At 35.9% G+C, this 27,482-nt stretch overlaps 1 protein-coding gene across 2 annotated transcripts; it reads left to right on the top strand.

The window, feature by feature from the left end:
• Nucleotides 1-12,738: 12,738 nt before the first annotated feature.
• On the top strand, nt 12,739-15,864 carry LOC126797560 (uncharacterized). Of its 2 annotated transcripts, none has more exons than XM_050524208.1 (7): nt 12,739-12,880; nt 13,103-13,334; nt 13,433-13,675; nt 13,974-14,085; nt 14,186-14,360; nt 14,920-15,160; nt 15,366-15,864. In XM_050524208.1, the coding sequence occupies exons 2-7, from the start codon at nt 13,151-13,153 to the stop codon at nt 15,653-15,655; spliced, it is 1,245 nt and encodes a 414-aa protein (XP_050380165.1). In that variant the 5' UTR covers nt 12,739-12,880; nt 13,103-13,150; the 3' UTR covers nt 15,656-15,864. The 2 variants fall into 2 exon arrangements, with proteins under 2 accessions (XP_050380165.1, XP_050380164.1); XM_050524207.1 differs by having other exon boundaries at nt 12,744-12,880; nt 13,089-13,334.
• Nucleotides 15,865-27,482: the final 11,618 nt, after the last annotated feature.

Genomic DNA, 27,482 nt, shown 5'->3' with positions numbered 1-27,482 from the left:
TCAATTGCATCTGATCATTTTCTTCTTTTTTCTAAAGTTTTAATTATTATATACCATCTTTGGAAAACAAGAAATAGCTCGGAATATTACTCCTGATGTAAGTTTCTTTTTCTGCTCATCATATGTTTAATTCTTACTCTTTATCTCAAGATCTTAACCCTTCCCACTCTACTCCTCTTATTGTTTGGGATCCTCCCGCTTCAGGTTGCGTTAAATTAAATTTTGATGGTTCAGTTTTATATAATTATATGGCTGCTGCAGCTTTTATTCTGAGAGCTAGTAATGGTGTTTCTATCTTGGCCTCTGCCAAGCAGTTAGATCGTTCTAATGTTTTAGTTGTTGAAGCTACAACTTTACGTGCTGGTTTGCTGGCTGCCTATTTACATGGCCACTTATCTCTTACGGTGGAGGGTGATTTAGAGATTTTGGTTGATTGTCTGAATAAAGGTTGCCAAATTCCTTGGAGAATTCAATCCTTGGTGCATGATATTCTAGCCCTTCCTACGTTCTTTCACTGAGCATGTGTGACATGAAGCTAATTTTGCTTCTGGATGCTCTAGCTCACTTTGGTCATGAAGTGCATTTTGCTAGTTGGACATCTGATCTTCCTCACTCAGTGGCACATGTCGTTCGTTTTGGTGCTTGCTCTTTAGGATGTCTTAGAGGCTTTTGTTTGTAATGTGTTTTCTTTTATCATCGAAAAAAAAAAACTACATTACAAGATAGTACATTGGAGAGTCATTATGATCCCTCCTCAATTAACCAAAAAAAAAAAAGATCCCTCCTCCAGTCCTCTACTCGACTTTGAAATCCGAGAACAAAAATGACTTGTATGATGTAAGTAGGACTGTAGGAGAGTGGTATTTGGAAGAAACTTGGCTGACCAGGTCTGGGCAGCTCTAGCTGGCCATAGCCACTCGTGTAATGACGTGTAATTTTGACAATTTTTATTCATGAAACCATCATTGAAAATAAATGGCGTTGGATGTCACTGCTCATGGGTTCTGGAGTTCTCTCTCTACCGTCAGTACCGTGTACACATTTTCACGCTTCATCGTCTTCTTTTAGTGTTTCAATTTTTGGCATATACGACTTTCTACCATTCTCGAATCAAATTGATCTAAACACACCAAGTACTCTTAAAAAAAACAACTCAGATGCAACTCTCTCAACATAATTAAGAATGTAGGGAAGTTTACAGTCGATTCCAAGCAAATTGAACTGAATGCACTTACGCACCCAATTCGAATTGTGATATAAAATTTCATATCAAACAACTTGATTGAGTTAATATGAAATCTCAGCTACCCAATACTTCTAATCACATAAACCTTTTGAACCCCAAATTCCAAAAAAAACAAAAACAAAAACAAAAAAAAAACAAAAACCGAACTGCAAACTTCATTCTCTTGAATCTCTTCTAAAATACCAATGCAAACCAAACTTACAAAATCTAATCAAGAAATGTAATTTCAAGCACAAAGACGTACATGGTCTTTGACATGAGCAGATCGAGGTGAAAAAAAAGGAGGGGTGAATTGATCTGTGTCCATACCCAAAGGGATTAACCTCATAGTTGGATCGGCCCACCATCCTGGCAATAGCTCTTGGTTTGATCAAATCAAACTATGATCTGATTCAGAACGAAACCCATTTTAAATTTTTTCATTTTGAATTGTGAAGATGAAAATTCCATGAATGGAAATATAGTACAATCGAATTATAAGAAAGAAGAATATGTAGAGGTGAGACGATCTCAGAATTAACGACGTCTAACGACGTTTGCCATCGATGGATGGTTTCATAAATAAATAAAAATATCAAAATTACACATGTCATTGCACTAGTGGCCATGATCAGTTCTAGCTGACCAGGTTAGCCACGTTTCTTCCATGGTATTTTTACACAGATTTATAGGAGAGTGGTATTTTTACTATTACAATAAGGCTTAGTTTGGAATTGTTATTGAAAAAAAAAACCTCCAAAATAGAAACACACGGTTTTAAATAACCGATGGTAATTATAAGTGCCCATCTATCTATCATACTATAAAGTGACCATCCAAATACTATTAAAATACAAACATCCGAAAACATCATTTTCATGTTTCACACTAATAAGTAAATAAATAGGGATAATATGGTCAAAATTTAAATAAAATAAATAAAAAATATTATTTTTCTCAAATTTTAACAAAGCATTTTTTAATTTTGCACACCCAGAGTGTGGGAAGTTTCTGATACATGTTATAATATCAATAGAAAATCTCATAATTTGTACATGTCATTCGTCAGCATTGGGGTTGAGTTGATGAAGCCTATTTGAATAGGTAGGTAAAGAGAAGTAAAGAACCCTCTAGTACAAGAGTTGATCAACACTCCAGCTAATTAATCTTTTCAAAAATAAAAAACACTCCAGCTAATTAATAGGTTAAGTCTTACAATTTGTTGTTGTTTTACTTAATCTTTTGTCACTAAAGATTCATGTGAAAGAGATTCATGGTCAATCAATCATAATATTCATAATAAATAATAATAACCATAAAAGTATCATTATTTAAATATAGCAGAATGGCTTTTTATTGGTATCCATATGAATTATATTTGTAGTCTTATGTTCTTCTTAACAATCGCACGTACAAATTGCATTGATACAACATTGCGCTTTTCCTGACGGACATGAACCTGGACCCCTGCACTCTCCGCCCCCTACTTCACAACCTAGATGAACAGCTGTTGTGGATCCTGCCTTCTCGACCAGATCGCGATCCACACCTTTAACTTCAAGTAGTGCACCTATATGCATATCAAATAAAATTAACACTAATTTACTGCGTGCAGTGATATATTTGCATTAAAAACTAATATTTTCCAGTATCCAGACTATAGAAAGCCGAGCATACCTTGTGCAAGAACTAAGAAGAGAAAGAAGCACACTAGAATGATAGAAGCCTTCACCATTTTCTCTAAGAGCTAAGGTTTAAGGGAGATTGTGTTGTGTTTATTAGCAGAAACACAATTCTTAAATCTCTTGGTGGAGATAACTGCTAGAGTTTGGAGCGATATTTATAAGGTGGTCTAAGAAATATAACGCAATATAGGAATTATTTTCTTACCATACACGCCAAATTTAATTTTATGGTCATTTATGGTCATACATTTAATTGGTAGATTTATGTGCGTTTTATAAATGATAGTAAGGAAAGTTTTATTGATATTTGATTTTGAAATCTTAGATTATATGATTCCTCTCTGCATTTAATCACAAATGGTTTATGGAAAATTTGAGTTGTCATTAGCTTATAACTAACTATTTGGTGTGCAATGGCCATACATGGCCGCTATTAACCGTCATTAAATGGATTAAAGTCAAATTTTTAAACTTCAAAATAGCCCATATTGGGTCTAAAAGAAAGGCCCCAAACTCAAGTGAGAATTAAGGTCAGAGAGGAAACTTCAGAAACTAGTCACGCCTGTCCAATTACCACCGCCGTTAACAAACCATCGACTGCACCGCAACACAAGCTTTGTCGAGCATGATGATCACCTAAGTTCAGGTGAGCACGACCACTACAGAGCAAATTTAAGTTCTACCGAATACAGTTTTCCTTGATTTCTCCTAAAATCCATTCCTGTTGAATAATGAAGACAGAAGAACAAAGAGAATGAAACTAGTTTGAAAGAAACTATTTTTCCTTTTCCACCGAATAACAACATTTCTGACTATTTAACAAGCTAAACGAATGTGAAGTCTTCAATAAGTAATTAATACAAAATGTAAAGTCTTTTCAATCAGTAATTAATGCAAAATATGAGAAGTCTTATCAGCAATTAATACAGAATGTGAAGTCTTCAACCAACAATTAATTCAGAACGGGAGAAGTCTTCAATAAACAATTAATGCAGAAATGCAGAACGTGAGAAGTCTTTAATAATCAATTAATGCATAAATGCAGAACGTGAGAAGTCTTCAATCATCAATTAATGCTGAAATTAATGTCAAAAACCACTTAGTAATAACCATGAGTCAACAATTAAATGTAGCTTAAATAATACGTTTTGTTAACGTATTATTCACACTTTACTCTCACACCTTGTCTTGCATCATTGCAGCTCTGCCTGCACAACCATGTTTGCCACTTGCATATGCTCATATGCTCAAATACTCCCCCTCAAGCGAAGCTTGAAAGAGAAACGACAGACGAGCTTGACCAACAACCTCCAAGTATGGCTAAAAAAGTTATGGATTGGAGGGTGAATGGAATAAGTGAAACAAATTCTGGCAGCTCTGTCCGTCCACTTTGGATGGATCTCATTTTCTGCTCTGACAACCTGAGAGCATTAGCCACATATGTCGAGAAAGCTCTATGTGTATAGTTTCCGTACCTTTTTATATAACTGGATTCAGAAGTTGGAGTCAATCTCAGTTTCGGTTTTAGTGCAACAAGGTCATTCCAGAAAAACAGAGCAATTGCTTGCTTAAATGGTTGATTGCTCAAAATTGCTCCCCCTGAAGTCAAATCGGGATATAACCTCGGTCTTCTTACTAGAAGGGAACAAATCTGATTGGAACCAATATATATATATATATATATATATAAACTTTGATAGTCCAACATTGGAAATGATGAGGTTAAAACAAAACCTCTAAACAGATCTCTCCACCAAATGAAAGATGAAGAAATCAGATCTAAGTCATGGACAATAAATCTCTTCAAAATGAAATAAAGAAATAAAAAATTGGGCAAGGGGAAATGAAATAAGGAGTTATAAACTATAAACCAATCTCTCCTCCAAAATGGAATGGGATTGAAATATCAGAACTTGATTTCTCTTCAAAATGAAAAGAGGAAATCATGAAATGACAATGAACAAATGAGGAGTCTTATATGGAAGAACTCCAACATATTTCTCTCCCAATGATAAAAGAAGAAATCAGATAATGAGACCGACTTGAATCTACTCCTTTTCGGAAATGATTTGAGGTATGACCTCAAACTTGATTTCTCTTTAAAATGAAAGAAGAAGAAATCAGATGATGACTCCAATTTAGATATACTTCTTATCGGGAATGAGTGAGATAGATGGAGATAGAATTACTTCCTTCAACCATTATAAATTAATGGATAAGGAAGATGAAGATGAAGTTTTGCAAAGTAGGATTGTAGAAACATGTAATATGAGGAAGCCTGCTTTGATCCAAGATAAAGGTAAAGGAGACAGGTCATGAAACCTGCTCTGATACCATGTTGAAGAATGAAGACATAATAACAAAGATAATGAAACTAGTTCGAAAGAAACTATATATTTTTACTTTTACACCGAAGAGCAACATTTCTGCCTATTTAACAATCTAAACGAATGTGAAGTCTTTAATCAGTAATTAATACAGAATGTGAAGTCTTTAATCAACAATTAATGCAGAACGAGAGAAGTCTTCAATCAACAATTAATGCAAAATGTGAAGTCTTGAATCAACAATTAATGCAGAATGAGAGAAGTCTTCAATCAACAATTAATGCAGAATGTGAAATCTTTAATCAGCAATTAATTCACAACGGAAGAAGTCTTCAATCAACAATTAATGCATAACGGGAGAAGTCTTCAATCAATAATTAATGCAGAATGTGAAGTCTTCAATCAACAATTAATGCTGAAATTAATGTCAAAAACCACTGAGCAATAATTAAATGTAGCTTGAATAATACGTTTCGTATTATTCACACTTTGCTTTCACACCTTGCCTTGCATCATTACAGCTCTGCTTGCACAGTCATGTCTTCCACTTGTAGCTCTGCCCAATGCTTCCAATATGCTCATATGCTCCAATAATTTTCTTATAAATAGCTAACAAGAGGTCACCACTTTCATCCCTTAACATATCACCTAAACTTCTCCTTTTCTAGTAGCATCATCGACACTTCCATCCACATTCAATTTTAGAGAAGATAAAAGTGGTTTCAACTAATGATCGCATCTAACAACTGAAGCAATAAAACTTGGTTGAACAATATGAAATCAGCAACAAAATTAAGAACATGAGTGAACATGGTGTGTGACGCTACCAATTCGTGTTGGAAAATCTCTTCAATTCTTTCTTGCCAAATACGGTGACATGAACAGACATCAAAAGCTCTATTTTTTTTTGAAAGAGAGCAGATTATATTTCGAACGAAGTCTTTAAAAGTACCAATTCTCCAAATACTAACAACACGTCGAAAATGGGAGAGCTTCAGATCTCCTTAGCTTTAGAACAAGACCACAAAGCTATGGAAAGTGACAAAAATATAACTTGTCAGTACGTTTTTTTAACTAGTTGTAACGAGGCTTTTTGTGATTTAAATCCAACACCTTAAAAGTAATTAAATTGAGATGTTATCAATACAACAATTGATCCATGAGCCACACAGTGGTGGAGCTAGGATTAAAATGTCACACGACCTAATTGTAAGACAAAGAAATTTCATTAAAATTTGATGGTGCGATAAATTTTAAATTGGGTAACAATAAGGTAGAAAGTATATCCCTCAAACGGATTTGCATAATTTCTCATCAATACAAAAGACACATAGACAAATTTAAACTAAATTGTACTCTACTAGGTCCCAAATATGTTAAAAGTTAGTAGCTTAATCCACATTTCTAATGCAAATGATCACACAAAAATTTGATATCTTATAGAAGCCATGATTTTCTTAGAATAATTCTCATAAGCTATTTCATTAACATTATTGGGATCCTGTTGTATGAAGTTTTGCTTTAAAATAGTCAATCTATTCAGGCATCAACATTTAACCCAAGTACTTGCCACTAAGTTAATTTCCCATTTTCTTCACTATATATAGAAGCCACTAAAATATGGAATCATTAACATTATTGGGATCCTATAGAAGCCACTAAAGCCTATACGTTCTTGGCTGCAGAGATCTGCACCGATAGTTTTGGTACAGATTTTCATTTTTGCACCACTTTTCGATCGAATTTCATCATCTTCACTGTCTAGTATCTAGATAATATTGCGTAGATTACCTCAGTAAAATTTCAGCCAATTTGGTAATCGTTAAGCCTTTCAAAATTGCTTTTTCTTGTTAAAAACATGAACGGTTCATATTTGACAGAATTCAGTTAGTCAATTTATTTTTCGATTTTAAAAGCTTTAACGATCACCAAATTGGCTGAAATTTTACAGGAATGATCTACACAATATTATCTAGATACTAGATGGTGGAGATGAGAAAATTCGATCGAAAAGTAGTGTAAAAATGAAAATACGCACTAAAATCAATGGTGCGGACCTCCGCACCTGAGAAAAATCATATATCTATATAACCATTCCACTAAGAGATCATTTTTGAGTCTTTTAAAGGAGTAGTTCATTAACCAAATTTTCAATTATATTTTCACATCTGCATCATTCAACTTTTATGGTCTAATGTGTAGATTACCTCTGTAAAATTTGAGCTAAATTGGTTATGGGTTAAGGTATCAAACTTGATGAAAGCAATGGGCGAGCCAAATCTGTGAAACCTGAACCGTTCATGCTTATAAGTTTAAATCCTAAGTTTGAATACCTCTATATGGTGGATATGCGGAAATGCGACTGAAAAGTTGGCCAAATAAGGAACTCCGCTCTTTAATTTTAGAGTAGAACTTCGCTCTGGAATGGGAATATATATATATATATATATATATATAAGTAGAACAGTGACATGTACTTGATGAGTAAGAAGAACAAAGTATCAAAGCTCAGAAAAGTTATGATCATACAAGTATATATCAGAGTTAGGGAAACAAGAAAAAAAAAACAAAGAGAGCAGAAAAATAAAGGAGCAAGAGGGATTGAAACTAGAGATGTAGGAAAATATTCTCATGCTCAATGGCGAATCTAGGATCTGAACTAGGGTGGGCTTAAAGTTTGGCTAGAGGCCAAAAATGTTTTTGTTAGTGCAAAAGTATAATTATGCGGACGGTAGATGTACATCAATGAGTCTTCAAAAATAAATATGGGTGTCAATGAAAGTAATAAAATATTCTGAATGATTAACATATGAAAATTCCCAACAAAAGTTTTCTCAAATTGATTAGATTAAAATTCTCATTAACTCATACTTGTAATTTCATGTTCACTATATAAGGGGGAAGAACATTAAAAGATTTTTTTTAAACGATGATAAAGTGATATATTAAAAAGGAACGGTAACATGAACATAAAACACCCATTAGGACTTCGAAACAATTGAACTAGACAAGCTAATTAAGAAAATATCCAACTAACTCAACGTTAACAAACCATGGCAATGAAGCACATAGTAACCAAAAGTCTATGTTTAATGTGAGACTACACACTTATTATCCCACCAGGGGCATCCTGCTCAGAAGAGGTCACTCGGAAAGATCCCTAGAGAACCACCCTAAGCCTAGTGGGCCTCCATCCTAAGCATAGGGGGCTCCCGACCAGGGCCATAGAAAAAACATCGCTTGGGTCACCTTTACGCTTTGTCGAATTGGTTGGTTCAACTAATTAAAGACAAAAGATCCGCCTCAATCCCCTCCAGCGCAGAAACTATTAAAGCCCAAAGAAAGGCTCAACACATAACCCAAGCCCATAATCATGTACTAAGGGCACCCATAAATCAGATCCACCGTATATAGGTTTTGTGTGCAACATCGCTGACCACACTATCTTCTTCATTACAGCTCCTAAAGTCGACCCAACCGCAGATAACTAATGTGCTGATATTATCTTATATTTCTATGCATTATACCCTTGGTTTATATATTTCGTTCTCTAATTTTGATTGATTTATGTTATTTTAGTGTGTTGATAGGTTTGTGTCAAAAATAGAAAATAAGCTAAAATGAGCCAACAAAGATTAAATGACAATTATATTCTTCATTGTCAGAATCTGTCAATGCAGAACATCCAACTTTTCTGAGCGACTGTGAGAGTTGCAGATCGAATTAGACTATGAACCATATATCATTGGAAAGATACATAATTCTATTTTATGTAGGATTTTACAGATATCGATTTGATACTCTGAAAGGAAGTTATGATTATTTGAGTGATAAGAGGTCAGAGCTGAAATCTGCTCGGGTTCATTAGCATTTATGAAGAACTCAAGTTGTGTTGCCAAGTGCATTCAATCTTAATACATCAAGGTCAATGATTCAGATAAAGATGCAAAGAGTACATGGATTTCTACTTTTACAAGAGTATTTCAAGGTTTTCCCATTCCATATCAAGTAAGGAGTCTTAAACCAAGTATTACAAAGAAACTGAAATCAAAGATGAGCAAGAATATTCCCTATATAAGGGAGCACAAATTTAATATGAGAGGAGGTCTCCGGAGCACAATGTAGACGCCTAAGAAACATAGATCATCCATCCATTTTCACAATTCCATTTTTTTATGTTTTTGTTATGTTTTTCTTAGTCGTAGTTTGTTAAAACTTTTTCTAAGGTTAGGATGATTTTCTATCATGATTGTTTATGTAGTTTGATGTTTTATTGATGGATTTATAGTTTCTTTATGATGAATTCTTAGTCACTATTTGAACTAATGCTTTTATGTTTAAGTTTTTTGATTGATCACCTTAGGGCTTTACATCTAGTAATTAGAAGATAAATTTTAAGGCGTGCTTGCAATATAATTCAACTTAGTTTTTTGTGATTAAAATTTGTAAATTACATTATTGGCGTACCTGAAGTTATGGTTTGCATGATTCTCTTGTTTTTTAGAACATAGGTGAGTCATTCATATTAAATTTATGTCGTACATGGATAGATTGCATGCTACGATATACGACCTCTGCCGAACCTGGAGAGTATTATACACTTCAGGAAAACTATGGTTTAAGTGTCGTACCTAGACTTTGATACGGGAATTGTCATCTAGAGATACGAAAGAATACATTAGTTGCCTCGATACATAAATATGATTGTTAGTGATTGATTATGATATCCTAGGTATTATCTTGTTTGTTTCTTCCTTTAACTCTATGATAATTTGTTATTTGGAAATCTAATAAAAAACATATTTTGATTCCTTTGTGTTTTTAGTTTAGATCAATTAAATTAGGATTATATCTATTCTCTATCCCTAGTTGGAACGACCTTGTATTTACATACTATAATTACAATAATTCGTGCGCTTGCGAGTTTTAATTAAAATTTCAATACAACAGCCTTACCCATCCGACATCGGCATTAGCCACTGCACTCGGGGGCCCGGCATAAATTAGAACTAAGCAAATGATCAAAGCAAGGTAAAACCCAAACTAAAGAACTAAGTGCACCCAACCCTAACATGAACCTCAAAGATAAAAAAAAAAGTTCACCAGTAACCCAAATAAAATGTTGTGTGACCAGCTCGCTTATTTGATGACCGCTAGGACCACCCTATGCAGAAAGGGTATCCCCAGGATCTAAATTAACTAAAAAAGCCTTAAGACGTCCAAAAATTAGGTCAACCAAAAGCCCAACTCTTTCTGCTATGCCCACAGTCCACAACCAGCATAGAAACCATAAGCCTAAACCAAGTTGGCATCAGGATCTCTGACAACCCCGCGAAGCCGCCGACATCCTCCACCACTGCACAACCTTCGACTTCTCTGCTACTGATCAACACAACTGCTAGCAACAGAGTAAACTTGAGGCCACCATAACATAACCACAACCTCCAATTTGAGCAACCATACTGAATTGTAGCCATCACAACCCCTAAGAAGTTGTACAAGCCAAATAGATCCGGCCAGATCTAAGGGAGATGAGATCTCCCATCCACAAACGGAAGAGAAAAAGAAAAAAGGGAGGGCCATAGCCAACATGATGCTCGACAACTACCAAAGCTGCTAACGCTACTACTGACGTCGTCCACCTTCCACATCACATTGCCGCCATTAGAAAGTATAAGGGTTAGGGTAAGGAGGAGAGGAAAGAGATGAGCCATTTTTATTTATGAGTTAGCATTAATGCATTTATTTTTATGAATTTGGTATAGTTAGTACAGAGTAAGTATTATTTGTTATAAACTATCATTTTTAATTTAATTATTCATTCCTTGTTATTGGCTTTGATAGGGGGGTTCAGTAAGGGAATCAATAACATAAATTTAATCAATTTAGTAATTAGTTAAAAAAATAAGTAACGAGTGAAGACATAGTTGTTATTATTTTCTTTTAAAGAACAAAAAAAAAACGAAGACCAACTACATGCTTATTGACATTCAATAATGCTGGTTTGTTCTAGAGATGACAATATTACCCATCGGGTAGTCGACCCTAATGAAGCTATGTAATAGGTAAAAACGGAGACCGGGTATGTGGATTCTCTATATTCGAAATATGGAATCGGGTAACCGGCGGAGATGGTATTTTGATCCCCATCCCCATCCAATAAGAATAAAATATATATTATATATGTTTTAATATTAATTAATATATATGTAAATACAAACTTTTTTTATAGTTATTATTTTATTTTGACTAGACTTGCATTGATTTGAGTAGGATTAATGTAAAAAAAAACTAATTTCATCATGATATTTAGTTTTTATTTTAGATTTTTACGTTTTTCTATATTTCATATGAATTTTTATATAATATAACAAAAATATCATTAACATATATTTGAGCGGGTATGAGAAACGGATCTCCAACGGGTATGGGGACGGGGACGGGGAATACCCATTATTTTCTAACGGGAATTGAGACGAGTATGAAGACGTAATTGACATTGAGTATGAGTATGACATTCGATCCCCTGACCCTTTCGTGCGCATTATCATCCCTAATTTGTTCTTTGCGAACAATTAATTTTTATCCTTCGAAAAAAGTTCGAGGCCTCTCCTTGATCAAAACTAGGGCTGGATTGGTTGGTATACCAGTCTTAATTTTCCAATACCATATACCAATCAATATATATTTGGTATGAAAAATCCACAATTTATACCAACCAATAACGTTGGTATACCAATTAAGTGGTACGGTTGGTAATGGGCTTGTACCAACATATTTAAGGCCCAAAAATTTTAAGGCCCAACCCAAATAAATAATAATAAATAAGTGAAATAACAATAGAATTCTAAAGTCTTATATAACTTCAACCAAATTACCAAATACAAAGTCATAAATAGAAAGTCAAAGTCCAAATAGTCAAACGGTTAAAGTACTTATGAATTCTCAAAACAATTGAAAAAATAAATGATAGGTTTAAATGCGATATATGTTGACATGTTGTAAGCAGTGATGGTGCTATTGATAGGCCTAAGCATTTGTACTTGGGAATTCGATTGAATCGATTCATTCATAATTAAATAAAGAAATTAAAGACGAGAAAAATAGTGTACTTGAGAAAGAAACTCAGAGAGATTAGATTAAGGTTAGTAGATATATATGGTTTGAATTTATTTTTCAATAAATCTACAATTGAAATTTAAAAATATATATATATATTTTAATTAAATAATTTAATATAATATAAGTTGGTAGGTACGATATACCATGATATATGGAAAATCTATACCACCTACCTACCGTATTTTTAATATTGATACGGTATACTGTACCATATATCATGTACCAAATATTTGGTATACCACCATATTTAGTACGGTTGGTATACGAATTAGTTGGAATTGTTTTTTATACCATTGCCACCTCTAATCAAAACCCGGCCCAAAACTTGTTATTACTATTTTTCGACTCGAAGACAGTCAAATAAGACGGTGGACAACTCCAAATCCGAATCCGACCCGCAAAGCGAAAGTCTTCGTTTTCCCATCTTCTATATCCTTCTCGGTCTTTACTCCATCCATATCAATATCATCTCGCTCTCTCTCTACCTCTTCAATCTTGGCTCTCCTCCAATTTTCCACAAGGTAAACCCTCACCTCGATTTTGATCTCCTACAATCTCAAACCCCCTTTAGTCTCAATCTCATCCATCCGGTCACCCCTTTCTCCTAATCATTAGGGTTTTGCATCACTTTACCCAATTTCTCGCTATTACTCAGATACAATCGTAATCAGATTCTTCTATTCTTCAGTTTTCGATTTAATTATTGATGATAATTTGGTTGGTGATCAGTTTGTTTGATTTAGGGATTGAATCGGTTGGTGAAGGTGTGAAGAAATAAGAAGAAGAAGAAGATGTGGGCAGCTTCGTGCCTGGCGTCGTGTTGCGCCGGCTGTGCTTGCAATCTGTGCCAGTCCGCCGTCTCCAGCATCAGCCGCCGCTCTGCGAGGATTGCATACTGCTTCCTCTTTGCCTTTTCTCTCATTGCTTCATGGATTCTTCGCGACGTCGCGCCGCCTCTACTGGAGAAGATTCCTTGTAATATAAGCCACCGCCACCTCTGAGACGTTGTGTTTGTTGAGAAATTGTTTGAGTTTGTGATGGAAGTGTTTTGGTTTGGTTGTTTTTTGATGCAGGGATTAATCATTTTCATCAGATACCGGATAGGGAGTGGTTTGAGACGGAGGCCGTGCTTCGTGTTAGCTTGGGGAATTTTCTGTTCTTCACTGTCCTGTCGGTTGTGATGATTGGTGTGAAGAGTCAGAAGGATCCGCGTGATGGTATTCACCACGGTGGATGGATGATGAAGGTTACTTGCTGGTTCGTGTTGGTGCTCTTCTCCTTGTTTTTTGTGCCGAATGGGGTTATTAGTTTCTATGGTAAGCACTGTTTATACACGCGTTTTCTCGTTGTAAAGGTAGTCAATTGTATTGTTTGAGACAATTTCAATGCCGTTACGAGATAAATGCTGAGCGTATGTTCAATGGTGTACCTCCCGGTCTCATCAGATGAGCTATTATATGTTGAACAGATAACATATCTGTTACATGATGAAAATGCACCTAGTTGTTGAATGATGGAAATGACTGCAATTAGGTTTTACATGAAGTTTGTCATTTAAACATTGTGCATTTGAGTTGTTTGGATGATATTGATAATTTTATGTTGTTTATGCAGAGACAATTGCAAAGTTTGGCTCAGGATTCTTTCTTCTCGTACAAGTTGTGCTTCTGTTGGATTTTGTTCATGGATGGAACGACAAATGGGTTTCATATGATGAGCAGTTTTGGTTAGTTTATTATTCCCATTAGTATCGTCATGATCATGTATATACTATTTAAATTTTTATAATTCATTTACTGAGTTTAGTTCTATTTTCATTTATGCAGGTATGTTGCTCTTTTTGTTGTCTCTCTAGTTTGTTATGTGGCGACATTCGTCTTCTCTGGACTTCTTTTCCACTTGTTCACGCCATCTGGACATGACTGCGGGCTCAACACCTTCTTTATTGTCATGACTCTGATATTTGTCTTCGTTTTCCTTATAGTGGCACTGCATCCTACTGTAAGTTTAATAATTATGTTATATTGCTTCTATTATCTGTAACCTTCTATATTGTTTTAGTTCATCATATTCACTAATATAGGTTCCCACTTTCTCGCTCACTTTATTCCCTAGATTGATAAGTAAAAAAGCTAACGTAGAAGGGTTGATCAAAAGTCTTTGTTCTTGTATATAGGAATATTTACATTTTAAGTTTGATTAGTTGAAATCCAAATAATACCTACTTCAATTTTCTTTCTGAAGACAGTAAAACTAATCGCTGGCAAAAAAAAAACAGATACAATACTAATACTCCAGTTTTACATTGTATTGGCTTAATCATTTATTGCATCTCAGGTTATGAGTCTATCAAATATCCAACACACTACTTGTTTGCTGCTTTGCTTTCTGGTTGCATAGAAATTAATTTTTGTGGTAAATAGATTTATATATTAAAATAATTAGTTTCAGTACGTACCTGATATTGTAATTATATTTTTTTCTTTTATGTAGAAATGTCCAAGTTAATTGTTAATAATGACCTTGATGATTTTATGGTCTTTATTTTGATGTTACACAGGTAGGTGGCAGCATTTTACCTGCGTCAGTGATATCTGTGTACTGTACGTACCTCTGCTACAGTGCACTTGCCAGTGAGCCGAGGGACTATGAGTGCAATGGTCTCCACAAGCATTCTAAAGCTGTTTCCACTGGCACTCTCACCTTAGGTTTGCTTACCACTGTTCTATCTGTGGTTTATTCTGCTGTGCGTGCTGGATCTTCCACAACTCTCTTGTCTCCGCCTAGCTCACCTCGTGCAGGTAAATCTTGGCCTCTTGGGTTTATATGATGTTGCTCTATTTTTCCATCAAAAGTTTACATCACAACTGACTTACAACTGATGTTTTAATTTTTTGAACAAGTGTCCTTGATGATTGTTTAGTAGCAGTGAAAGGCTACATATCAAGTTTATTATGTGTAATAATTAAATTATTTTTTTTTTTGAAAACCAATTGCATGGTGAAGGTGCTGGAAAACCACTGCTCCCATTGGATAAGCCGGAAGAACGTGAAGAAAATGAGAAAGCCAAGTCAGTGTCGTATTCATATGCCTTCTTCCACATCATTTTCTCACTTGCAAGTATGTACTCGGCAATGCTTTTGACAGGGTGGTCAACTTCAGTCGGGGAGAGTGGGAAGTTAATTGATGTGGGATGGCCCTCAGTCTGGGTGAGGGTCATGACAAGTTGGGCAACTGCAGGGCTCTTTATCTGGTCCCTTTTGGCTCCAATTCTGTTCCCTGAGAGGGAATTCTAAATCCTGTCTTCACCAAGCTAGAGATAAGAAAAAAGCTCGATGTCCGAGTATGCTTATTGTGTGTAATGTGTGCCTCTACTATCCTGAAGAAGGAAACAAATTGTTTGTTCTGTAAATAAAATGATTTGTATCGACTTTTGGAACATCCGGATTTCCCCCCTATTGTCAGGTTTTGATATATGCAGAAGTTAAAGGAGTGTTAAGTTATCTATTTGGCTGTAGCGGATTTTCTTGAATGTGACGGGCAATTCTCTCCGTAGGGTTACTCATGCTAAACTAACTAGGTTACAGACCCAGAAAATAAGATTACTGTATCTGAATGCTTTCTGTTTAATGATTTAGACAGTTATACTTGGTGGAATTGATCCCTATAATCGATGAATGTTGTATTCAGATTTAACCAGGGAGACTATTCGATTTAGGCAATTATACGAATATCAAATACCCCTAGTAGGAAGGGTAAGGTCAATGAAAAGCAAAGCATAGTGACCGAGTGGGGTTCTATAGAAAGAAATTGCAGGTATCTTCGGATCAATTTGGTCGCAGACAAGTAAGGAATAACGTGGAGTATCATATCGATTTGTTTGCTAACAAGTAAGGAAAAGAGTGAAGAGATAAAGGTTTTGGACAATGAATTAATGCTTTAACCAAAGCAATCAAAAATTCCTTGCTTGTTAAGGTAACCGCTTGTGTATTGAACAATGGTACTTGAATTGCCCCCAAGAATTCTTCAAGCTTCATTATATAAAGCTGGTTGAAGGGAGGTAGCGATATCACCACCACCAAATCAACTTGAATTCTTGATTACCAAATCGTGTCACTTGCCCTTGTTCATTTTCTCATTCCTATTTCTTTTCCATATCCAAACACCAAACAAAATGGCTGAAGCACTTGTTTCCTTACTCATAGAGCAATTGGGTTCCATTCTATTCCAACAATTGGAACAAAACGTGAGACTTGTTGTGAATGTCAAGAAAGAAGTGAATAACCTCACCCTCGAAACCATTCTAGTGCGGATGCTGAGAAGAGGTAGGTGAAGGAGGCCAACGTCAAACGCTGGCTCAACAACCTCAAAGAAGTCTCGTTCGAGATTGACGATGTGGTGGGCGAGTGGAGCTATGAAATCCTCAAGTAACAGCAGGGCTGGCCATGTGTCAATAATACCTCAAGGCGAAAAAAAAATTGGAGACATCTAAGTTGCAGTCCTCTTATTTGTCTCTTTTTAGGCCCAGATTTGAAACTATGAAATCGCGATGTGCCCGTGGTGAATTTGCAATGTGAAAACACAAGATAGAACAATAACGAGTAATATCAGCGGAATATATAGAAGAATTTTACTTTTCTATTGAACAATTCATATTACAATGATTACACCTTAATCAATAATAATATTATTCTCAAAAGTAAAAAATACTTCTTACTTGATAGTCACAATCAAGCATGAAACAACCTCACTAAGATCGTTGCTTCAAGTGTCGATACAACCTCACTAAGATCGTTGTAGTCACACGGATGATCAACCTCACTAAGAACGTTGATGTTGCCACTAAGGTCTTCAATGAAGTCACAAAGATCTCCTAGCACTAAGCTTCTCTTTGTGTGAATTTTCTTCTCTAAGGATTCACCTCTTTTTCTTCTTTTTCTCTCTTTCTCTCCTTCTCTCTATTTTCTTCTTCTCTCTGGCCGTGTATCTCTTCTTGGCTACCCAACCTACTGCCTATATACATCATATATATAGCAGCCACATGTATTCCCTAACCCTAGGAATTAAACCTAACTTCACTTCCTAATACATCTCACATAGAAAAGGAAAAAATCCATATGAATATGGAATACACCTTTTATTTTGAATCCTTTTCTATAACAATTCCCAAACACCATTTAACTAAATATATATTCTCAAATATATATCAATCTACCCATAATCAAATCGGTGGAGACTTCTTTGGTAGGAAAAACAAACCATAATCTTTTCCTAGTCCAATTAGGAAACAACTTCAATTCTCCTTTTGCATATCAAATCTTCATGACTTGTCCTCCACACCTTTGAATCTTCATCAACTATATGGAGGCCAATATATGTACCGTCACAATGGAGACGGTATAACCCTAATGAGGCCACTTATGCATGAGGCATATCCGCACCTCTTCTAACACTCAATTAATTTCGAAGACAAAATTTCTTTAAGGGGGTAGAGTGTGAGCTCGTGCAATTTGTTTTCTTTTTAGTATTATTGTCACATTAACCGATATTTTTTTGAGATGTCAAATTTTTTGTTTATTATTTTTTTGTTAAACTACGTGTCGTCACGAGTGCGGGGGTATTCACGAAATATTTTTCCTATGCTCGGTTTATATCCTACGTATTTACGAAGTTTACGATTACTTAAGTCGCATTTTCAGAAATTACACTTTTTACATTTTTAAATCTAAGCCATTGATCTCCATCATTTGATCTCCGTCGTTGAATATAAAGTAAAAGGAGAGCCTAGAGTGGCTCTCCCACACACAAACCTCTCTCTCTCTCTCTCTTTTTCTTTTTATTTTCCTTCTCTTTTTTATTTCTTCTTCTCTCTCCCTCACGCGTCACTCTCTCTGTTCTCTCTGTTTGTAACAAAGAAACCCAGAGATTGCGACCTTTGACCGGTTGCGCCGCCGCATTCCAGCCACGTCAGGGATTTCCACCACCGCCATTCTCTCCCCCTCGATGAGCACTACACAACCCGGTCATTGCATGTGATATTTGAGCCGATCTTTGTCCCTTCGAAATTGGAGGCCCTTATTTTTAGAGACCCAATGCGTATGTCTGCTTCGCCTTGCCCCAGGGCCGGCCCTGAGCAACAGATCCATAAATAAGGCGAAAGTACTATTGTTCTTAAGAACAATGGGTGTTTCTCTGTTCCCTTCCATTGTCTTTGCTCAAGGCAAGTCAGTCATATAATTTTTCATCGTGATATTGCTACGAGGATTCAAGATCTGAATGAGAAGTTATCTTTGACCCATGAGCAGCGAAAATTTTATAAACTTTAGCACAATGAAATAGGAATTGAACAACCTGCCCGATTGAAAAAGCTTTTCTATTGTCGATAAGTCTGGTACATTTGGTAGAGACTATGAAAGTAATAAGCTAGTGAGCCAATTAGTGAGTCAAAGTAGTGGAGAAAAGAAGCAGCCTCTTGTCATATCTATTGTAGGTTTAGGGGGGATATGAAAAACTACTCTTGCCCAACTAGCATATAATGATGACAGGGTCAAAGACTGTTTTCGTACAAGAATATAGGTCTATATCTCAGAACCCTTTGTACAAATTGCAGTTACCAAAGCCATCCTTGAGGGTCTATATGCAAGTGTCCCAAATTCTAATGAGTTAGAGACTTATGTTCAACATATAGCTAATTATGTAGAGGGCAAGAAGTCCCTTCTTGCTTTAGACAATGTTTGGGACTCAGACCATAGAAAGTGGGAGCCCTTTTTCAACATTTTACAGCATGGTGCCTTCGCGAGTATAATTTTGGTAACAACCCGAAATGCGCAAGTTGCAACTACAATGGGAGCAACCAGTGACCACAACATCCATTTGGAGAAGTTGAGTGAAGTGTTGGATATATGTCAATGAATTGAATATACACTTGTATGATATAAAAGTATTACAAAGATCACTGCACAATTGATCAGATACAAATACAGCAGATGTAAAATAAAGGAATTGAAGTTGCAAGTTTACTGACTTGTGTTTCGATAGAGGCTTGCAGATTGGCAATGTCCTTTAGACAGAATTTCACCCCTACTCAGTGCTTGTAGTTCGTTAGGCTTCTGACTACTAGGATACAACTATCGATAATCCAAGAGCCTAGCACCAGACCTTGGATTCTAGCGAACGTACTTAGTGTTTTTTCTCTCTGAATGGAAAAGGGAAAGATAGAAGAAAATCTGTTCTTATTTTTTCTGTATTTGAGAAGAAGACTGGGAGGGGTTATATAGATTCCTAGGCACCATTTCAGTATGTAGGATGTTGACAACGTATCCTTTCAAAAATCTGTTTGTCCAAATCCAAAAGGTAAGTTGATCAGACTTGTCCTTTTGATTTCAAAAATTGCAGAAACCGTAAAATTCTATTCAAACTCTAACAGTCCCCCACATTTGAATAGGGATTTGAAAATAGGAAGAGTTCGTGAGAAACTTGAAATTGATACGCATCAGGAGAGGTGTCTTTTGGACTTGAACCTACCTTAGTGAATACTTATCGGACATACTTGGTGACGCAGTGAATATGAAATCTTGAACTGTCCACCGTTGTAGTAGGCCAAGACAATAAGCATCACACGTATCTCTTTCGACACTTTTCAGTTCATACGTTTGTGTTCATTTTGGTCCTGAACAAATCCCGGATTCATGAGAGCTTTAGAGAACTTAGCCATGTAATTCTCATAAATGCGACCCACATTTACTCTCATATAGGTGACACCTAATTTATGAATATCCTGTCATATTCCTCTTAAAAAGTAAAAGATTAGTGTCATTAAGAATATAGATCGAACTCAACCTTTCACTTCATCACAGGTAACACACTTCCCACCGTAGGAATGAGTTATGTTGTGTGTTCAATGTTTTGAATCTCACTCAACTAGTTTGCCTATTGAACCTAGACCATGGGATCTCCAATCAACTAGGTTAGGTTTCCGCCAAGCTTGACTCATTGAATTGGCTTTAAACCCATTCCCCTCGATGTATACTTGACTTGCTCTCTTGGTATACCCTTTGTAAGAGGATCTGCAATATTCTCTTTTGATTTAACATAGTCAATTGAAATAGTTCCATTTTTGAGCATATCCTTGATTGTATTATGCCTACGTCTTATGTGCCTTGATTTACCATTATATATATGGTTTTTTGCTCTAGCTATTGCTGACATGCAGTCACAATGTATACAAATAGCTGTAAGAGGCTTAGGCCACAATGGAATATCGTCTAAGAAATTGCGAAGCCATTCTGCTTCTTCTCCAGCTTTGTCTAAAGCTATAAATTCTGATTCCATTGTCGAGCGTGCTATGCACGTTTGCTTCGATGATTTCCAAGATATTGCTCCTCCTCCTAGTGTAAAGACATATCCACTTGTGGATTTGGATTCATTGCTATCTGAAATCCAATTAGCATCTGTGTAGCCTTCTAATACAGGAGGGTATCTTGTGTAATGCAATCCATAATCAATGGTGTATTTTAAGTACCGTAGTACTCTTATTAAAGCCTCCCAGTGATCTTTTCCTGGATTGCTGGTGTATCTACTTAACCTGCTTATGGAATAGGCTATATCAGGTCTTGTACTATTCATAATGTACATTAAACAACCAATTATTTGTGAATATTCCAACTGTGATACACTTTCACCAACATGTTTCTTTAACTTGCAGTTGGAATCAAAAGGAGTCACGGCATGATTGCTATCATAGTGACCAAATCTCTTTAGTATCTTTTCCACATAGTGAGATTGAGTTAGAATATATCCATCTGCACTCCTTTGAATACGAATGCCTAGAATCACATCAGCTCGTCCCATATCTTTCATATCGAACTTAGAGTTCAGCATTTTCTTTGTAGAATTTATGACATCCAGATTGGATCCCAAGATGAGCATATCATCTACATATAAGCATACAATGACACAAGAATTTTTACAATTCTTTATGTATACACATTTATCACATTCATTGATCTGAAATCCATTTGTTATCATTGTGTGATCGAACTTTTCATGCCATTGCTTAGGAGCTTGTTTAAGTCCATATAAAGATTTAACAAGTCTACAAACCTTCTTTTCTTGACCTTGTACCACAAACCCTTCCGGTTGTTCCATATATATTTCTTCGTCTAATTCACCATTTAAAAATGCCGTCTTAATATCCATTTGGTGAATTTCCAGATTATATACTGATGCAATTGCAATTAGCAATCTTATAGATGTAATTCTTGTGACCGGTGAGTAAGTGTCAAAGAAATCTAACCCTTCTTTTTGACGGTATCCTTTTGCAACTAGACGAGCTTTATACTTGTCTATAGTACCATCTGGTCTCAATTTCTTTTTGAAAATCCATTTGTATCCAATTGGTTTATTACCAGGAGGTAGATCAACCAATTCCCAGGTGTTATTATGTAAAATGGATTCAACTTCACTATTAATTGCTTCCTTCCAAAAAGGAGCATCTGGAGAGGTCATTGCATCCTTATATGTTTGTGGTTCAGACTCAACTATATAAGTAAGAAACTCAGGTCCAAAGTCTTTTGCAACTTTGATTCTCTTACTCCTTCTTGGTTCCAGGTCTTTCTCCTGGTCATTATTATTATTATCATTTGGTTCCAAGTTATTACCTTGAACACCAGATGATGTAGAATCATTAGCATGATCTGTATCATGTTTCCTCTTGTTTGAAGATACTCTAGTTTTGTATGGAAATATATCTTCAAAAAATTCTGCATCTACAGATTCTATTATAGTATTTATATGTATATCAGCAACTTCTGATTTGAATACTAAGAACCTATATGCAGCACTATTATTGGCATAACCAATAAACACACAATCAATTGTCTTCGGTCCTAGTTTGGTTCTCTTTGGTAAAGGAATTTGAACCTTAGCAAGGCACCCCCACACTTTCAGTGTTTTATATGTAGGTACTCTTCCTTTCCATACTTCATATGGAGACTTATCAGTTGTCTTGTGAGGGATTTTATTCAAGATTGCATTAGCGGTAAGCAATGCTTCACCCCACAAACTATGGGGAAGACCAGAACTATTTAGCATAGAGTTTATCATATCTTTAAATGTTCTGTTTTTCCTTTCAGCAATTCCGTTTTGCTGCGGGGAATATGGTGCAGTTGTTTGATGTATAATGCCATGTAAAGAGCAAAATTCTGCAAATGCATTCGACTCATATTCACCACCTCTATCCGAACGTAGGATTTTAATTTTCTTATTGAGTTGATTCTCAACTTCAGCTTTATATGTCTTAAACATATTCAAAGCTTCATCTTTGCTATGTATCAAGTAAACATAGCAGTACTTACTGCAATCATCTATGAAAGTAACATAATAGTTCTTTCCTGCACGACTTGGTGTGGATTTAAAATCACATAAGTCACTATGGATTAGTCCCAACACCTCATTTGATCTACCAAAAACTGATTTGAAAGTTTGCCTTGCAAATTTTGATTCTGTACATGTTTCACATTTCTGTGCAGCATCTATTGTGCATTTCGGCAGCAGACCAAGATTAAACATTCTATGTAAAGAACGGTAATTAACATGTCCTAATCTAGCATGCCATAAACTAGAAGACTCAAGCAAGTAGGTAGAATACTTATTTATATTATTAATAGCAGCATCATACATATTGAGTTTGAAGAGCCCTTCTGCAAGATAGCCCTTTCCTACAAAAGTTCCTCCCTTAGTGAGAACGAACTTATCAGATTCAAATACAAGCTTAAAACCTTTGTTGCTCAACAAAGGACCAGACACAAGATTTTTCCTTATTTCAGGAACATGTAGCACATCAGTGAGGGTGAGTTTTTTCCCAGAAGTAAATGTCAGGACCACATTACCCTTTCCAGCAACACTTGATGCAGATGCATTTCCCATGAACAATTGCTCATCACCATTAAGTGGTTGATAGGTAATGAACAGATTTTTATCTCCACAAATGTGCCTTGTTGCACCAGTATCAATCCACCAGTCTTTGTTGTCATTCACCAAATTTACTTCAGAAACAACAGCCACAAAATCATCAGTTGCTACAGCCACATTTGCTCGGTTGTTGTTGTTCCTATTGGCAGCATTTCCATCTTTCTTGTGACGACACTCTTGCGCCTTGTGTCCTGGCTTTCCACACACCCAGCAACTGCCTTTAATTTTCTTGAAGTTCTTAGGCTTTGGTGCTAACTTGAAAGCTTGCTTATTATTTCTGACTTTCTGATTTTTGAACTTCGGCTTGGAAGATTCTCCCTCAACCATATTTGCTTTGGCTTCGAAGATAGATCCATCGCCTTGCTTCTCACTTTTCAGATGGTCTTCTTGAACTCGTAGTTTCAAAACCAGATCCTCCATTGTCATTTCACTCTTCTTATGCTTCAGGTGCACTTTGTAATCTTTCCAAGAAGGTGGTAATTTCTCTATAACAGAACCAACTTGAAAGCTTTCATTAATCATCATACCTTCAGCATGAAGTTCATGAATTATCAATTGGAGTTCATCCACTTGACTAACAACGGTCTTGCCGTCCACCATTTTGTAATTCAGAAATTTCCCAATGATGAACTTCTTTGAACCTGCATCATCCACTTTGTATTTTTTCTCCAAAGATTCCCAGAGTTCCTTTGCAGTATTGTATGACCTATACACATCATACAAAGTATCATCTAGCCCATTGAGAATATAGTTCCTGCATAGAAACTCACAGTGCTTCCATGCATCAATTGCATTCAATTGTTCTACAGTCACATCATCTCCTTCTGCCTTTGGAACTTCCTCTTTCACAACATGAGCAAGGTTCAAAGTTGTCAGGTAAAACAACATTTTTTGTTGCCATCGTTTAAAGTCCACACCCTTGAACTTTTCTGGTTTCTCCACATGAGTTTTCACACCATTCATTGATACTTGATCCATAAACTTATGTCTAAAGATTGTTGGATATATGTCAATGAATTGAATATACACTTGTATGATATAAAAGTATTACAAAGATCACTGCACAATTGATCAGATACAAATACAGCAGATGTAAAATAAAGGAATTGAAGTTGCAAGTTTACTGACTTGTGTTTCGATAAAGGCTTGCAGATTGGCAATGTCCTTTAGACAGAATTTCACCCCTACTCAGTGCTTGTAGTTCGTTAGGCTTCTGACTACTAGGATACAATTATCGATAATCCAAGAGCCTAGCACCAGACCTTGGATTCTAGCGAACGTACTCAGTGTTTTTTCTCTCTGAATGGAAAAGGGAAAGATAGAAGAAAATATGTTCTTATTTTTTCTGTATTTGAGAAGAAGACTGGGAGGGGTTATATAGATTCCTAGGCACCCTTTCAGTATGTAGGATGTTGACAACGTATCCTTTCAAAAATCTGTTTGTCCAAATCCAAAAGGTAAGTTGATCAGACTTGTCCTTTTGATTTCAAAAATTGCAGAAACCGTAAAATTCTATTCAAACTCTAACATGAAGAAACATATAGCTCATTGTTTTATCACATTGCATTTTTTGATGGCGAAAGGAAAAAGTCTCAAACGTTTAGTGATATTGGTGATAAAATTGTAAAGAGGTGCAAATGCTTGCCTCTTTCTGCTACAACTTTGGGTAGTCTAATGCGGTGCAAGAACACAATAGAACTATGGGTAAAGGTTTTGAATAGTAAGATATGGGAATTACAAGAGGTTGAGCAGCAGGTGTTCCAACCATTATTACTAAGTTACTATGATCTAGAACCACTATCCAAACGTTGTCTTTTTTACTGTGCCACGTTTCCAAAGGATTATAATGGAAGCACATGAAAGAGAGTGGTTGAGTTGTGGATGTCACAAGATTATCTTGAAGTAAAAGGAGGAAGCACATGAAACAGTGGTTGGTGAAAGGTGTTTTCAGTACTTAGTAACAAGGTCTTTCTTTCAAGATTTTAATGAAGATGAAGAGGGGAATATAGAAAGGTGTAAAATGCACGACATTGTGCATGACTTTGTCCAATACCTAACAAATGATGAATGCTTTAGTGTGATGGTAAATGGTGCAAATGAGAGAATGAAGTTACCGGGTGACGAGGTCCGTCATTTGTCTTTAATGTTTGCACCCAAGGGTCCATTTCCTATTTCTGTTCTTAACTGTAAGAGCATGCGCACTCTCACAGTTTTTGAATCGAAACTTACTAGCATCAGGGTAGAGTTGATATCACAATCCAAAAGCCTTAAGAATCTAAATTTGAGAGAAAACTCTATTAGAGAAATTCCAAAAGAGATTGGTGGAATGATACATTTGAGATATCTGAATTTATCGCATAATTCGCAACTGGAGGAATTGCCAGACAGTTTGTGCGATTTGTACAATTTGCAAACCTTGCAACTTGAATGGTGTAGTAAACTTGTCAAATTACCTTGATAGGAGCACTTTGTGCTACGTTCTTAATATGTTTTTACCTCCATTTATACTTTGTTTAACCCTTATTGTTGTAATATTGAGTTATTGAGTCACAATAGGAGTCTTGGACGGTTTTCGATGTGTCTTTGTGCTTAAACGAGTTAAAAACGAAGAATTGGTCTAGAGTCCTAATTTGAGTAGGAATCCTTATAGGACTAGGAAACCTAGTTGGATTAGGAGTCTTCATCTTTCTACGCTTTGGTCGCATTGGGGATATCTTGAGAGTCCTGTTTGCACTAGCAATCCTTGTTAGACTAGGAAACGTATCATTTTGGAAAGTCCTACTTGAACTCAAACTCTTATTACAAAACTTTCCTAAATGAACTTTCTTGTTCTAGTAACTTACTTATTCTAGTAAGTTTCATTTTTGCAAATTAGAAACTTTCCTAATCTAGTTGAGCTCATCTATTACATGTGTCTTTTTAAGACAACAAATGGCTAGATTAAGACATAAGTTTCGAAATCATTATCTCTTCTTATTAATTTCGGTTTTTATTTTCAAGATTGAAGAGATAAATCAAAGGATAATACACGGCATCAAATTGAGAAATTGAAGGAGTTCTTTGCCGTATGGGATAGGAGGAGATAGCACAGCTGAAGTCCATATCCAATGAGGAAAATAGAGGATGGAAAGGAGCTTGAAGGTGAAGCTACTCACGTTTTCAGCTCATATCCAAGAAGAAAAAGGAGTCCAATGCCGTGTCTTATCCAATTCAGCCAAGGAGAAGGAGTCCAGCCGTGTAACCCTAGAGAAATAAGGAGATAAGAACTTGTTCTACAAGGAAAAGAAGGGCAGCCATTCGATCCAATTAAAGAGAAAAGATCCTAGCCGTGCATACATGGATCGGCCCATCAAAACCCTAGCAGCCCCTCCTCTCCTCATTCCTCTATAAAAGGCACGGCCTCCCTTCATATTTGGCATCTCCATGCTCTCATAAATCCAAGCCGAAACCCTGCCAAAATACCCAGAAAATTCGAGCCAAAAACTTCATCCATTCTCCACCAAGCCGTCTCCCCCTCTTGCCTCTCTATAATCGAATTCATCTTTGCTTCATCCTTCAAGGTTTCTAATGTGTGATTCATCCATGGCTAGTAATTTGTATTTAGGTTTTCTGCAATTTTCGAATTTATTGTATGAATTCTTGGATGTTATTTTCGGTTTTATATATGAAAAACATAAATTCAGACTTATTTGGTTTTATGTTTTGATTGTATGAACTCTTGATCATGCATGTATGTCGTGTGATTTAGATAGCTTAGGGCAGTAGGATTTTCGAAATAATTTAGGTTTTATTTCAATTTATTCCATGAACTTGTGCATCTAAATCAATGTTTGAGGAAGCCAAGGCCATGGTTCTCCTAAGGTTGCGATTTCATTCACCAAAGTGTTCTTTGATTGAATATGCGCTTCGTGTTTCAATTATTGATACTTGTTTAGGGTTGTGATAGTTCTAGGAATTTGCATGTTTAATCAAGATGAGTGACGACATGCTTGCTTACATGTCTCCAATTCGACTTAATGTGCTTATGTGCTACTTTGTTGTTTAACTAGAACGCTTCGTTATGTTGAACTCTTTTTAGCATATGTTTAGGATTGAACGCTTCGTTGATTCTAAATAACTAAGAAGTCTTAACGATTAGATGAACCGCTTCGG

The sequence above is a fragment of the Argentina anserina genome, chromosome 6 (genome assembly GCF_933775445.1).
Source record: "Argentina anserina chromosome 6, drPotAnse1.1, whole genome shotgun sequence".
NCBI lineage: Eukaryota > Viridiplantae > Streptophyta > Magnoliopsida > Rosales > Rosaceae > Argentina > Argentina anserina.
This window is presented reverse-complemented; position numbering and strand designations above follow the sequence as displayed.

Bases quoted from the DNA above. Each gene is read 5' to 3' on its own strand.
- LOC126797560 (XM_050524208.1), top strand. From the start codon at position 13,151: ATGTGGGCAGCTTCGTGCCTGGCGTCGTGTTGCGCCGGCTGTGCTTGC. The intron at 13,676-13,973 runs GTAAGCACTGTT...TTGTTTATGCAG, and splicing joins TGGGGTTATTAGTTTCTATG to AGACAATTGCAAAGTTTGGC. The intron at 14,361-14,919 runs GTAAGTTTAATA...GATGTTACACAG, and splicing joins TAGTGGCACTGCATCCTACT to GTAGGTGGCAGCATTTTACC.